Raw genomic sequence first — 12,383 nt, 5'->3', positions numbered from 1 at the left:
TTGGGAAGTGGCTTTCTCTGTCTTCAGTCTCTGTCTCTGTCTGTCTCTCGCAGCTTTCTGAGGGCGAAAAAACTAAATGCTAAGTAAAGGCGAAGACAGATTTATTTGTAGGAGTAGGAGCGATTTGGGCGTAAAGATGAGCATGGTTAGGACTCAGGGAAGCTTCCTCGCGATCCGTACTCTATCCCCTTCATCGTCGATGCCCCGATGCTCTCACGGTTCTGATTCTTCAGGTAACACACCGGCCCCATTCTTTGCGACTTCCGAGCTTAATCAATATCTCTGTCTATTCTGATATTCTTTTTCTGAAACGTTCTCTATATGGATCTATAAGCAAAAAAGCAATACCTTGGCTCGGTTTTTTCTGGATTATTTTCTAGTTGAGTAACACACTGTAACAGATATATTTGGATCCATCTTTTGCCTGGTTTCTTTGATATTTACAGTCCGAGAGAGCACCGGCGATCGACAAACCCTTTTTACGTTTGCACGTGTGTTCTTCTTTTAATGTATTTTTGATTGTGTGCACCGTACTTTCCGATTCATAATCTTAGACCTTTGTGATAGTTTTGGGTTTTTGCTTGGGAACCAATGCTTTAAATATCTCCGGTGGAGAGAGAGAGAGATTTGGGTCAGTTTCGGTGCCGGATTACGCGGCAGTCGGGATATTGTGGTAAGATTAGTGGACCGTACAGTCCAATGCATGCAATCATTGACCATCCATACCATCTCGTGTCCCGTCTCAACGCGGGCCCCATATCATGCTTACGGTTTCTCACTGGAGACATCTAGAGACTAGTTTTAGGGCCTACAAAAAAACAGTTTTAGGACCGGAAAATTTATTTATTTTGTTCTAAAGGAACAGGCCTACTTTATTTTTTTTAGTCTGCCATTTATATTTCTCCTAATAATCTCTCTTTTTTTTTTTTTTGTTGTTGTTGTTGTTAATTTACGTTGTAAGGTACCGACGGGCATGGGACTTTATTTAGTTCTGTTTATTTTCATAAATAAGATTAGATGAATTAGAATTATAAAATATTATTAAAATATATTTTTTAATATTATTTTTATAAAAAAATAAAATAAATGTATAATAATAAAATAAATATTTTTTAAAATCTTCAAAATTTTAAATTTTAATGTCGAAAACAAATCCGGCCTAAATAAGATGGGTTGACACGTGCTGAGCTGTCGTCTGTCGCTCGAGTCCGACAAAATAAAGTAAGATGGGTTAGACACGGGTTGAGCTGGAACCTGGGACGGGACCCTGTCCGACCACATGGTGTGTCCACGTGGGCACTTGATCCAATCTGGTCGGATTACGCCACGTACGCTCTCAGAGGGGGCGCGAGTACGCACGTTATGATACTCACCTCGAATGAGAATACCAGTCGACTGTAATTAATTCATAAACTAGATGGCCAAGGGAGTTGGTAGCAGTTAATTGAATTACTTCGCGACGCCATTAATATGATAAGATGTGTCCATCTGTAATTTTCACAAGGCGATTCATTGGAAATTCAAGCTTAACTTAGGAACTCTTGCATGCAGATGATGCAACTTGTGGGACGCCTACATGGATTGGTAAAGGCCTTACATGTGTTTGCTTCAAGCGAAAGGGAAATTATGAGCGGATCTGCATTAACATGACACCTCAACAGGCAAGTATACAATATACATAGAGATGATCAAGAATGTAAAATAAACATTAGGAGTGAAATAAGTTAGAACCACAAAGGGGAAAAAAAGAAAAAAAGGAAATATCATACATATGTTGTTTTTGTTGCTGTTTACTGAAAAATGATTGGTCGATGAAGAGAATTACAAAAAAAACTGTTTTTTGATATGATATGTTAAATTAAAAAGAATTCATCAGTCACTATTCACTCCCACACGTCACACGTCACACCTACAGCTTTTTCATAAGATGTGGAGGTACTTTTTATAGGATATTTCATAGGTTGTTGGGTATGGGGTAGTGAATAGTAACTGATGAGAAGAATTTTTTAAATTAAAATATTTTTTTATTATATGACTGATGAGAAGAATTTTCTAAATTGAAATATTTTTTTATTATAAGATAGATATAATGTATTATATTGAATCACGTGAGTTTGTAAGCAATCTTGTTTTGGCCCCTACCATTTATCATATAGATTAAAACTGGCTTTATCAACTGTTTGAGCACTAATTTCGTTGGATTGGTAATATTCTCAGGTTTTGTGACTCTTTCTGGTTTTTCAGTTCGTGCTGTTCTGGCATATATTTGTCTCCATGGGTGCTGTTATACCATCTTGAAAAGATTTGCTCGCCATCTTGCAGGAAGAAAGACTGAGAAGATTGAAACACCGAATGAAGGTCTACTTTGATGCTTCTAGGCCAGATCACCAGGTGTAATATTTATCTTCTTAAATTTAATGCAGCATTCGCGCTTGTTATTAGTAGACTTGTCCAATGATGACAACCCATGATATTGAAGCATCTGGAATGGAATGGTCTTCTCTCACGGCTAATTCTCTGCTATGGCATAATTTTTGGTTTTGGTTATATTTCACTTTGTTCTTCAAGGTACTCATTAAGAAAGTTTTACTGGTATAGGATGCTTTGAAAGCTCTATGGTCTGCTACATACCCTGGTGAGGAGCTCCATGGCCTGATATCTGATCAATGGAAAGAAATGGGATGGCAGGGAAGAGATCCATCAACTGATTTCAGGTTCATTTCCAAGTCTTGCTATCACTGTAACTCTGCATTTTGCTGTCCCTGATCATTTTGGGGGTCCACATATTCAGTTGCTCTTGAAAATTTTACTTGTACAGAGGAGCTGGATTCATTTCTTTGGAGAATCTGCTGTTCTTTGCAAAGACCTTTTCAGTAAGATCCTAACCTGGCTCTTCAATGTAAAGTTCGGAACAGTCAGGGCAAATGATTAATTTGGAAACAAGTCCTGTCAGTAAGACATTATATAGGTTTTTTTTTTTTTTTTTTTGCCATCGCAGTCATCTTTTCAACGTCTATTGAAAAAGCAAGGAGGAAAGCGAGCTGATTGGGAATATCCATTTGCCGTTGCTGGTGTAAATATCACTTTCATGATCATGCAAATGCTTGATCTCGATGCATGTAAGAGCACACAGAATGCCTTTCTTCCAGATTTTAATACTTTCATCTTGCATATGAGAAGGCCATTCCTCATTCTCTGGCCTGTCAAAACGGGAGTTCTAATGAGTCATGACCTCATTCTTTCGTAAAAGACCTAGATGAACCATATGGCAGGAAATTTGTATGTTTTTTTCTTTTGAGGTATACTGGTAATACTCGTAGTTTCATTGTTTGCAGCAAAACCCAGGACTTTTATCAGAGCAGTGTTCTTGCAGATGTTGTCGGGTAAGAGGTTGCGCCAGTAATTAGTAAGAAAGGCAGCTTGAGGGTAGTTTTTGGGCTTAAGCAAGCACTATGTCTTGCTAAATGTAGTTTTTTCCATGATGTCCTTGATGTTCTTCTCATTTGTGTTTTCAGAAAATGAGTGGGCCTTTGACTTGCTGTATTGTGTTGCTTTCGTGGTAATGGACAAGCAATGGCTCGATAGAAATGCTACATACATGGAGTTCAATGTGAGGAAACCATGCTTTCCTTTTTATTTATGCTCACAACATTCATACCAACTTTATTAAGGCATAAATCTAAGCAGCTTACAGACGGCCATATGAAGAAAAAACATGTTTCTTCAATCGACTTACAAACGTGTAAAGAAAAAGAATAGAGAGGAAAGCAAACAAAACAATTCTTCTGAATTTCACGTATGATTATTTAATATATAAGAAAATAATTTTATGGGACTTTTATGCTGAGTGATTCTGACTAGAGTGTGTAATTGTATAGGATGTTCTAAAGTCCACTCGGACTCAACTGGAAAGGGAACTTCTTATGGATGATGTCCTACGGATAGAAGACATGCCTTCTTATAGTCTTCTCTGTTAATGGTAGTCTACCTGAAAGCGAGTGCAGGAATTCTGAGACCAGTTCAGTCCTTTCTATCCACGGATGACCTTAAAGTTGTAAAATCTCTCTCTCTCTCTCTCGATACATCATACATACAAAGGTAGGTACCGAGACTTTTGTATGTAACTGCAATAGTTTTCACCACCATGATTAGCGATATTGTACTTATGATTTTGAGTGAGCTGCCACTGTTTTTTATGATGTAATTAGCGACTGCTGATCAGAATACAAGTTGGATACTCAGGTAACTCAGCTTTGACTGCTGATGAAATATTTTATGTTAACATCTAATTCATACCCAAGCTACTCGTATATATCAAAACATGTGAGCCTTCCCTGATCTAAATTCTATTCAATTGGTTGCTTGATTCTTTGATTTCATGTGATGGATTGGTTTACGTCCCCACGTACGTGTGAGACTTATATACAGTTCTCACAAAGAAAACATGAAAAATGTGTAGTTAGACGCACGTAACACCGGTATTACACTTTGACTCTCTCTGTCTTTCGTCTCCGCCCTTCGAGAACAAACAAAAGGGTCCGTTGTACAGCAAAGGGTATCCGATCCCCACACATTTTTAGAGGGAATGGAGGGAAAAGTTGTTGATCGCGTATTAGTTCCTTCAGACCTTACTCTAATGTAGGCATTATGGTACCATCACATGTGGCTCCTCTATCGAATTCTGAAGCACCCCAACAAGACTCTTGTCGGCATCAATGTCGGCATCAATGTCGGCAATTGCCTGCTTCTGGTTGCCTGCTTCTGGGCCCAAGCAATGACGGAGAACTTGTCCAATAATGGCGTTCTTGCTGTGCAGCAACTTCGAAACAATGTCATGGCATCCACCCTATTGGCTTCCACTGCTAAAGCTTATATCTCTCATTCCCCTCTTGATGACAAGTGGTAGCTCGGACAAAAAGGAATTTCACGTGTTTGGAGACAGAAGCGAGCTTGGCTTCTCCATATTGGTCTGCTTCTTGGTGGCTTTCCTATTCAAAGTGCAGTCAATAAGTTATTGCAGGCCTGCAAGCAGCCTTATCAAGATGCCCTTCAAGAAGATGTCATCCGATCAGCACTATCAGTATCTCACAGCTGATTGTGTAGCCAGGACCATGAATAGAAGCAGCTATTTCTGGTCTTTAGTCTTGCAAGCCTTCTACTTTTCTTTCCCTTTAATTTGTTGTTGAGGATCCTTGGATCTACCCCCATGTTGCTTTCCTGCTTTGTCTTGGTTTTCATGCTATGTCCTGGATGCCACATTTGAATCTGGGTGGGGCTGTTGCTGTTTCTGACCATGACCGCCTCAAGGATGAGGAACTCGGGAGGGAAACTTGAAATTGACCACTGACGTGGTGGGTATGTAGTAACACTTTTAAGCAACACAGCATACAGGATAGCATAGCATAGGATGGCTACAAGGTTGGATGAAAGGAAAGAGTATTCCAGCGAAGTTCTACAAGTTTATTGAAAGAAAACAAGAGCAATCCCAATTCAAATTATTAAGTTGCACATCCAGTTGTTATAGCTTGTACCATTATGTTTTAAAAGTAAGTAAATATACACCTCAGTTTTTTTTTCTATTCTGTTGATCTCATGACCACGCTATGGGGCTTGAATTCATCATTCCAACAACAGAATGATAAACTGGTTGCTAAAATTTTACCAGTAAACTCCATCTTAATCACAAATAACAGTCTTAAGTAATCTTACGTTCATAAATCAAGTGAACATACCTCTTCATAGCTCCTGCAAAGGTTCTATCACCCCTTTACAGCAACATCATGTTCTGATAAAGCACATCTTACCTGCCAAGCTCTCACAAGTTACTCGTCAAAACAAACTTGTTACCAGGCTTTACCCAGGCGTCCAGACGAAAGCAATATATCCCTACCAAAATCTGCAAACAAACCACCACCTGAATCCAAATACCCTCATTGGGCAGAACAATTTGGTATGAAATTTCAGGCGCCAAGAGTTCCTTTCGAGAGCACGGCCATGAAATGCAGTCCGATCAGGTTTGCAAGGTCAACTAAAAATTGCCACTTGGGGAAGGGAAATGTGGGAGAGGCGCACTTAGGAACAACATGGCCCGTGGGAGGCTAAGACAATTAGAGGGGACACATCAAGTTTGAGATTCAATGCATAGGATATTGACCCCAGTGTAACCATCGACTTGCTCTTGTAAAGTTTCAGTCCTGTTGGGACTTCTTTGACAACTATCACAAGGAAGATTTGCACGTTAATTCACAGCGATGCAACATCAAGAAAATAAGAAATCTAAATCACAGAAAATCAGCAAAAATAAGCACTCAACAGCATCCATATCATCACTACACAGATTTTCTTTAGATTACTAGGAGTCTATGCTGCGACTTTTCAATGACTTAGCAATAACCTCCCTCCACAGCAGGATACAAACCTAGAAAATCCTCATATAATTCTGATACACTTCAAACATAACCTTAGTAATTAGCACATCTTCACCGTAATTTAAAAAGGGAAAAAAAGGTCTAGTTCCAGGAAATCTTTGTTCCTGTTGATGTTAACCAAAACAATTTTACAAATAGATGGTGGCTGTGCCGAAATTATTCCCTATCTAGTAGATCCTAGCTTGCAAGGACCAAAAATACCTTGCGATTGCACCTCCAGGAAGTCTTGGTTGTTTGAGTACTCATCCTCCTTGAGACCAACGAATGATATAAAACACAGTGATAGGAAAAAAAAACTACAAAAAAGAGAAGCAAAGGAAACAACGAAACAGAAAAGAAAACTCATTGATTTCTGTGAATTCAGGGACAAAAAAAATTTGTTCCTGTTGATGTTAACCAAAACAATTTTACAAATAGATGGTGGCTGTGCCGAAATTATTCCCTATCTAGTAGATCCCAGCTTGCAAGGACCAAAAATACCTTGCGATTGCACCTCCAGGAAGTCTTGGTTGTATGAGTACTCATCCTCCTTGAGACCAACGAATGATATAAAACACAGTGATAGGAAAAAAAACTACAAAAAAAGAGAAGCAGAGGAAACAACGAAACAGAAAAGAAAACTCATTGATTTCTGTGAGTTCAGGGAAAAAAAAAAATTTGGACCATTTCTCGATTTGTGCGTGTCATCCTTGCGCAGGGGCCATGCTAATCTTCTCTGTATCGTTCCAATTTTATCGGATGTCCCCAAAGGGACGCTATGAGTTTGGCTTGTTTACGTTTATAAACCGTTCGAGATTTATTCAATTGAACAATGTGGGACTTGAGAGTTGCTATGGAACGGCCCCAGTTAACTAGCCCCGCAGTGCACAGTAAGTTGACATATTTTTGAATAAATATAGATAGAAGTTACTATTAAAAGTATCTATTTTATATATATGATATGGCATCATCTAGACCATACATTTTTTCAAGTGAGTGTTAAAAATAATCAATTAGAAACAGTCACGCAGTAAATGTAAAATGTACACTGCTATAATAATTTCTCTATAGCATTACTCAAAATTCCTTTAAAATAAAAAAACTCTATATTTCAGTCAGTTTTTTTTTTCCTTCTTCTTCCGATTTTCTCTCTTTCAATCTAGTGTAAGGAAGCTGATGCCGTTAGCCACCATGAAGAATTTTATGCCATCGTGAACGCAACGATTCTATCTTGTGAAGAATTAATTATGCAGATCAATACTAATGAATTTCAAATTAGTACTAATGAATACTACTATTCATGAATCAGAATCACGATGGAACATATTTTGCTTGATAATTATTCGATGTGGAGATCAATACTCATGCTTTGTTGAAATTTAAATTTTTTTTTTTTTTTTGTAGTCTTGATTTTCTGGTTATTTTCATTAGTTCAATTGATTTTTCACTTTTCTTTATCCTTATATTTTATTCTTTCAAAAAAATACTACTCACATTATCGTCATGTGCCACATTAGTCTTGGCCTTGCCCTACTACTGACTTGGACTAATTTATTCGTTCAAGAACAAAGCCATAAATGAAGGAAAGTTAGAAACTCAATAAATCTGAAAACAAAAAATATATAATAACTCCAATTGCACAAGTTAATGTCATAACAAAATCTTACGGAAAATGATAATATGTCCATTTAAATGTGTCTACTTATATTTTTTATTGTTTTATTTTTTTTAATAGTTAAAAAGTAACTATTAGTAAATTTATATTTTTTTCAATTTTTTTAATGATTAAAGATGTTTAAAAAATTATTAAAAAATTAAAAAAAAAAACTCATTTATACTAGTGTGCATATTTGGTAGTCACTCTAGTATTATTCAAATTATTATCCAAGTTTAATTGTACCATAAAAAGTAAGAGAATTACACCAAAATAAAAGCCATTTTAAATGCAGAGAATTACAATAAAATGAACAGAGTTTTTTTATTCAGCATTTGGTTTTTTATTTATTTAAAAATTCGAAAAAGAAAGGAAAAAAACATGTTTTACACTATCAGAACTCAGAAGAAAGAAAAAACATGGGACGTCATCCGCGGGGCTAATTTACCTACGTTCCCTAAACTTTTTCAAACAAAAAACTTTCTAGGGCATCTTGAGTACGAACCAATCTCGTTGTTTACTTTGCGAGGACCAGCACTAATTTCTTTACTGATTTTCCATTCTAATCGCATCTCATTATTTTGTCGAGAAGAATTGATATCTCAAATGCACAAAATTCTTACCGGATTTTTATGAAAAATTGAATACTACCGTTAAAAAGTATGAAAAACTAATCTTCTTTTGTTAGAGATTTTTTTACAGAAGACTTACACAAGAGTTGTACATTTGAGATTTACCCCTAACATTATAGCAATAGAAAATCATATCAAGGGATTTCGCTCATTCACGTTAAAATAGTGTTCATTTAACACCTAAAATCGACACAATAAGTCGGAAGGGGATCTGGGCCTCGATCGGTGTCGTGTGGAGCCCTCGGTAGTAATCTAATACGGCTATACGGTGTCAATACGTACATTCATGGCAGTAAAAGGAAAATAAGTACAGGGAAAGAAAAGAGAGGGAGACACAGATTTATATGATTCAACATAATGTCTACGTCCACGAATCGTTTGAGGGGAAAAATCCAACTATAATATACTTGTTTTATAGTATCTCATAATCTATTGTCCTCACTGTACGATGGACTTCAGAGGTCTATCTCTTGGTGGATATATCGTTGCTGGAGCTCCTGTCGTGAGGTTGAAGAAGTCAAAAGTCCCTGAAGTCGTCTGATTCCCTTCTCTTTATCTTCTGTCTCTTGTTCCTTCATGTCTCATACCTCTCTTTTATGTCATATCCTCACTTTTTTTCCTGACACTCTATCTTCCCTCAACCTTTTACCCCTCCTTCTTTATCTCTTTCTTCTCTCTTGATGAGTCTCCGTCATGGGGGCCTAGAAAACACCATAGACTTGTTATATTTTATCACTTCCAGTTCACATGTACAGAAACGTAGGCAAAGCAAGGATTGCGATCAAAACTGTGCCATTGGGTTCTAAATTATAACAATTCCAACTGCATTGAAGTTTTTCAAATCAAGGTATTTCGCTCCTTCGCAAAAGTCAAACAGACCACTCCCCTCTCTCATTGTTTCATTCCATGGCTCTTGCGGTGCTTTTCATGTCGTTGCAGAGCAATGTCATCTGCAAGTTAGCATTTCTCCAAACTCCACAAGCAAATTCCATCAGAGCTGAGAAAAGCTTACCACTAATGGCAAAGTTTTCTTCACAGAAAAAAATATGGCTGCAAACACTATCGCTCCATATTTGCTCTAGAAAAAAATACAACAGCATCCCCGGTTGGTCATTTAGTGGCACAGTTTGGTATGTAACTTCAGGTCCCAAGACCTCATCGCCGGGAATTGACCATGTTGGGTCAGGGTGGCAAAATCTACCAGACTTTCAAATCCGACCGGAACTACATGGGCTATGTTCTCTCATTCATCCTTGTTCCTGGGAGTGAAAACTGTTCCCAAGGACAATATGAAAAGGAAATATGAGAGAGCCACGCTTAAACAAAATCAGCTAATAATCCATATTGTAAGAATAATATTAAAATAAATAAATAAATCATTAGAACCACTTCCAAGTTCCAAGTTCTAACTAATAAACCAAACCCGAAATTCTAGCTATCTATTCACTAGTTGTTGCAATATTTTTTTTTAACAATGCTCCCCATCCACCTTTTTTTCTGATAAGACACCCCATCCACAAAATCAATTGACTAAAGCAATTTTTTAAGCATTAGTCAGAACAAGCACCTGTACCTACAAAAACTGCTTGCTTATAGAGTCAGTTTAAGCCTAAAATCTTTGGTCTTTGCACAGATGAAGCACTCATACGGTCATACCACAACTACTTGTACTATAAGTGGCACCAAGACTTGCTGGAGGAAAAGAACATCAAACGAGAACCCAATCATAAAGTGTTTAGATAAACAGAGAAACAAATAAATCAATGAATATGTCAATTACACTAGTCTAATAGCTCCATTGAGCGGATTTTACTAAATGAAGAACCAAATGAAATGCAATCTTCACTCCAGAAATGGTCTGTCATAAGGACAGTGAAATACGTAGACTCCAAGCACTACTTGGTCCCTGAAGGCAGGGCAGCTGTCGAGATCATCTCAGGCGGTCCCTCTGGAATCCTAACCACAGTTGGGCCAACTCAGGGGATGCTAATGACTCGTGTTTTGGAAATTTCACGAGTTGGGCCAACGCAGGGATGATCATTCAGTATTTGATAATGACAAGCCACGGCAATGGTTCTGCCTATAATCACTCTATGACATTCAAGACAGACTCAAGTCCAACTCCTATCAGTTAGTTTGGCGAGCTTCTATGAGAGCAGAAAAAGTGATCACGTGTTCAGCGGACCTGTGCGTGTGCGTATTCCTTCATTATGAACGAACACTCCTAAATTCCTAATGATGATAAGAAGCTATAGTCAGAAAGAGTAATTTAATACTGGAAAATAAAAAATCTGGAACCTCCCTCGAATCTCCAAGGCAGCAAAGAAGATTTCCACACCTACAAAAATCATTTCTATGTTCTCCTCCCCCTGCAAGAACAACCAGCAGTCCTAATGTTCCATAATAACACCTCGTGACACAAAAACCTCCTAAGCTTTAACTGTGGAGAAACATCTCAAGCTTCGATATTCAAAATAACAACATCAACACTCGTAACTGCTCTAACCTTCAATATGTACCAGAATTAAAATTATTATTTACAGAAGCAGAAAAAAAACCCTAGTTTCACAATGACTTGCTCGGAATCTCAAATAAGACATGAAAGATCTCAGCTTTACCCATTGAGCACCAGTACAAACGCAGCGGAAGCCATTAAAGAGAGCTTGATCAAAGAGAGGCATAGCCACGAAATCGCAGAGCAAAATTTACCAAAAAACAACATCAACACTCGTAACTGCTCTAAGCTTCAATATGTACCAGAATTAAAATTATTATTTACAGAAGCAGAAAAGAAACCCTAGTTTCACAATGACTCGCTCGGAATCTCAAATAAGACATGAAAGATCTCAGCTTTACCCATTGAGCACCAGTACAAAGTACAAACGCAGCGGAAGCCATTAAAGAGAGCTTGATCAAAGAGAGGCATAGCCACGAAATCGCAGAGCAAAATTTACCAAAAAACAACATCAACACTCATAACTGCTCTAAGCTTCAATATGTACCAGAATTAAAATTATTATTTACAGAAGCAGAAAAGAAACCCTAGTTTCACAATGACTCGCTCGGAATCGCAAATAAGACATGAAAGATCTCAGCTTTAACCATTGAGCACCAGTACAAACGCAGCGGAAGCCATTAAAGAGAGCTTGATCAAAGAGAGGCATAGTCACCAAATCGCAGAGCAAAATTTACCAAAAAAAATTTGGACCATTTCTCGATTTGTGCGTGTCATCCTTGCGCAGGGGCCATGCTAATCTTCTCTGTATCGTTCCAATTTTATCGGATGTCCCCGAAGGGACACTCATCTCCTGCCGTGCTTTGCGTTATAGACATGTAATTCACTCTGTAACTAGTCGATGTGGGAGTACTTGGAAACCCACTACATATAACATTTCAAGATAGGGAGACTAGACGATATGAGCCTCATTGGCTTCCAACTAGAAAGGACTATTTTTGCTTTTCGTCTTCAGTCTTCACCAATAAGACAGCACGCCTACGCATCCTGATTGTGGACTCGAGCTGACTTTTCTTTACGAGATTTGAGGGACGGATTGAAGGGAAGTGCTCCCGGGAATTAGGATTTTTCTTTAGTTTTTTTTTTTTTCTCCAATTTTTTCTCAAATCGATATATATTTTATGTTTCCATCCAATCACATGTTATACTATTAAAAACTAATATATAAGTGAGTG

General features: G+C 37.7%; 1 protein-coding gene, 1 long non-coding RNA gene and 2 other non-coding genes across 4 annotated transcripts; 1 reads left to right on the top strand and 3 right to left on the bottom strand.

The window, feature by feature from the left end:
• On the top strand, positions 1-5,375 carry LOC109003169 (ELMO domain-containing protein A). Its single transcript, XM_018981195.2, has 9 exons — positions 1-233; positions 1,552-1,661; positions 2,323-2,391; positions 2,599-2,714; positions 2,819-2,873; positions 2,999-3,119; positions 3,336-3,383; positions 3,516-3,610; positions 3,879-5,375. Exons 1-9 carry the CDS (start codon positions 77-79, stop codon positions 3,975-3,977), a joined length of 870 nt encoding a protein of 289 aa, XP_018836740.1. The 5' UTR covers positions 1-76; the 3' UTR covers positions 3,978-5,375.
• LOC109003174 lies at positions 4,164-7,168 on the bottom strand. Its single transcript, XR_001998103.2, has 2 exons — positions 6,630-7,168; positions 4,164-6,215 (listed from the first exon to the last, which is right to left on the bottom strand). It is a non-coding gene; the product is annotated as an uncharacterized LOC109003174 (long non-coding RNA).
• LOC118344366 lies at positions 7,080-7,182 on the bottom strand. Its single transcript, XR_004798140.1, has one exon. It is a non-coding gene; the product is annotated as a U6 spliceosomal RNA (small nuclear RNA).
• Positions 7,183-11,889: 4,707 nt separating this feature from the next.
• Positions 11,890-11,992, bottom strand: LOC118344365. The gene has a single exon (XR_004798139.1). It is a non-coding gene; the product is annotated as a U6 spliceosomal RNA (small nuclear RNA).
• Between the last annotated feature and the right edge of the window lie 391 nt (positions 11,993-12,383).

Source organism: Juglans regia, chromosome 13, assembly GCF_001411555.2.
Source record: "Juglans regia cultivar Chandler chromosome 13, Walnut 2.0, whole genome shotgun sequence".
Taxonomy (NCBI): Eukaryota; Viridiplantae; Streptophyta; class Magnoliopsida; order Fagales; family Juglandaceae; genus Juglans; species Juglans regia.
Note: the sequence above shows the minus strand (reverse complement) of the source record. Positions and strands in the feature narration are given on the sequence as shown.

Bases quoted from the DNA above. Each gene is read 5' to 3' on its own strand.
- LOC109003169 (XM_018981195.2), top strand. From the start codon at position 77: ATGCTAAGTAAAGGCGAAGACAGATTTATTTGTAGGAGTAGGAGCGAT. The intron at 2,392-2,598 runs GTGTAATATTTA...TTACTGGTATAG, and splicing joins CTTCTAGGCCAGATCACCAG to GATGCTTTGAAAGCTCTATG. The intron at 3,120-3,335 runs GTAAGAGCACAC...CATTGTTTGCAG, and splicing joins AATGCTTGATCTCGATGCAT to CAAAACCCAGGACTTTTATC.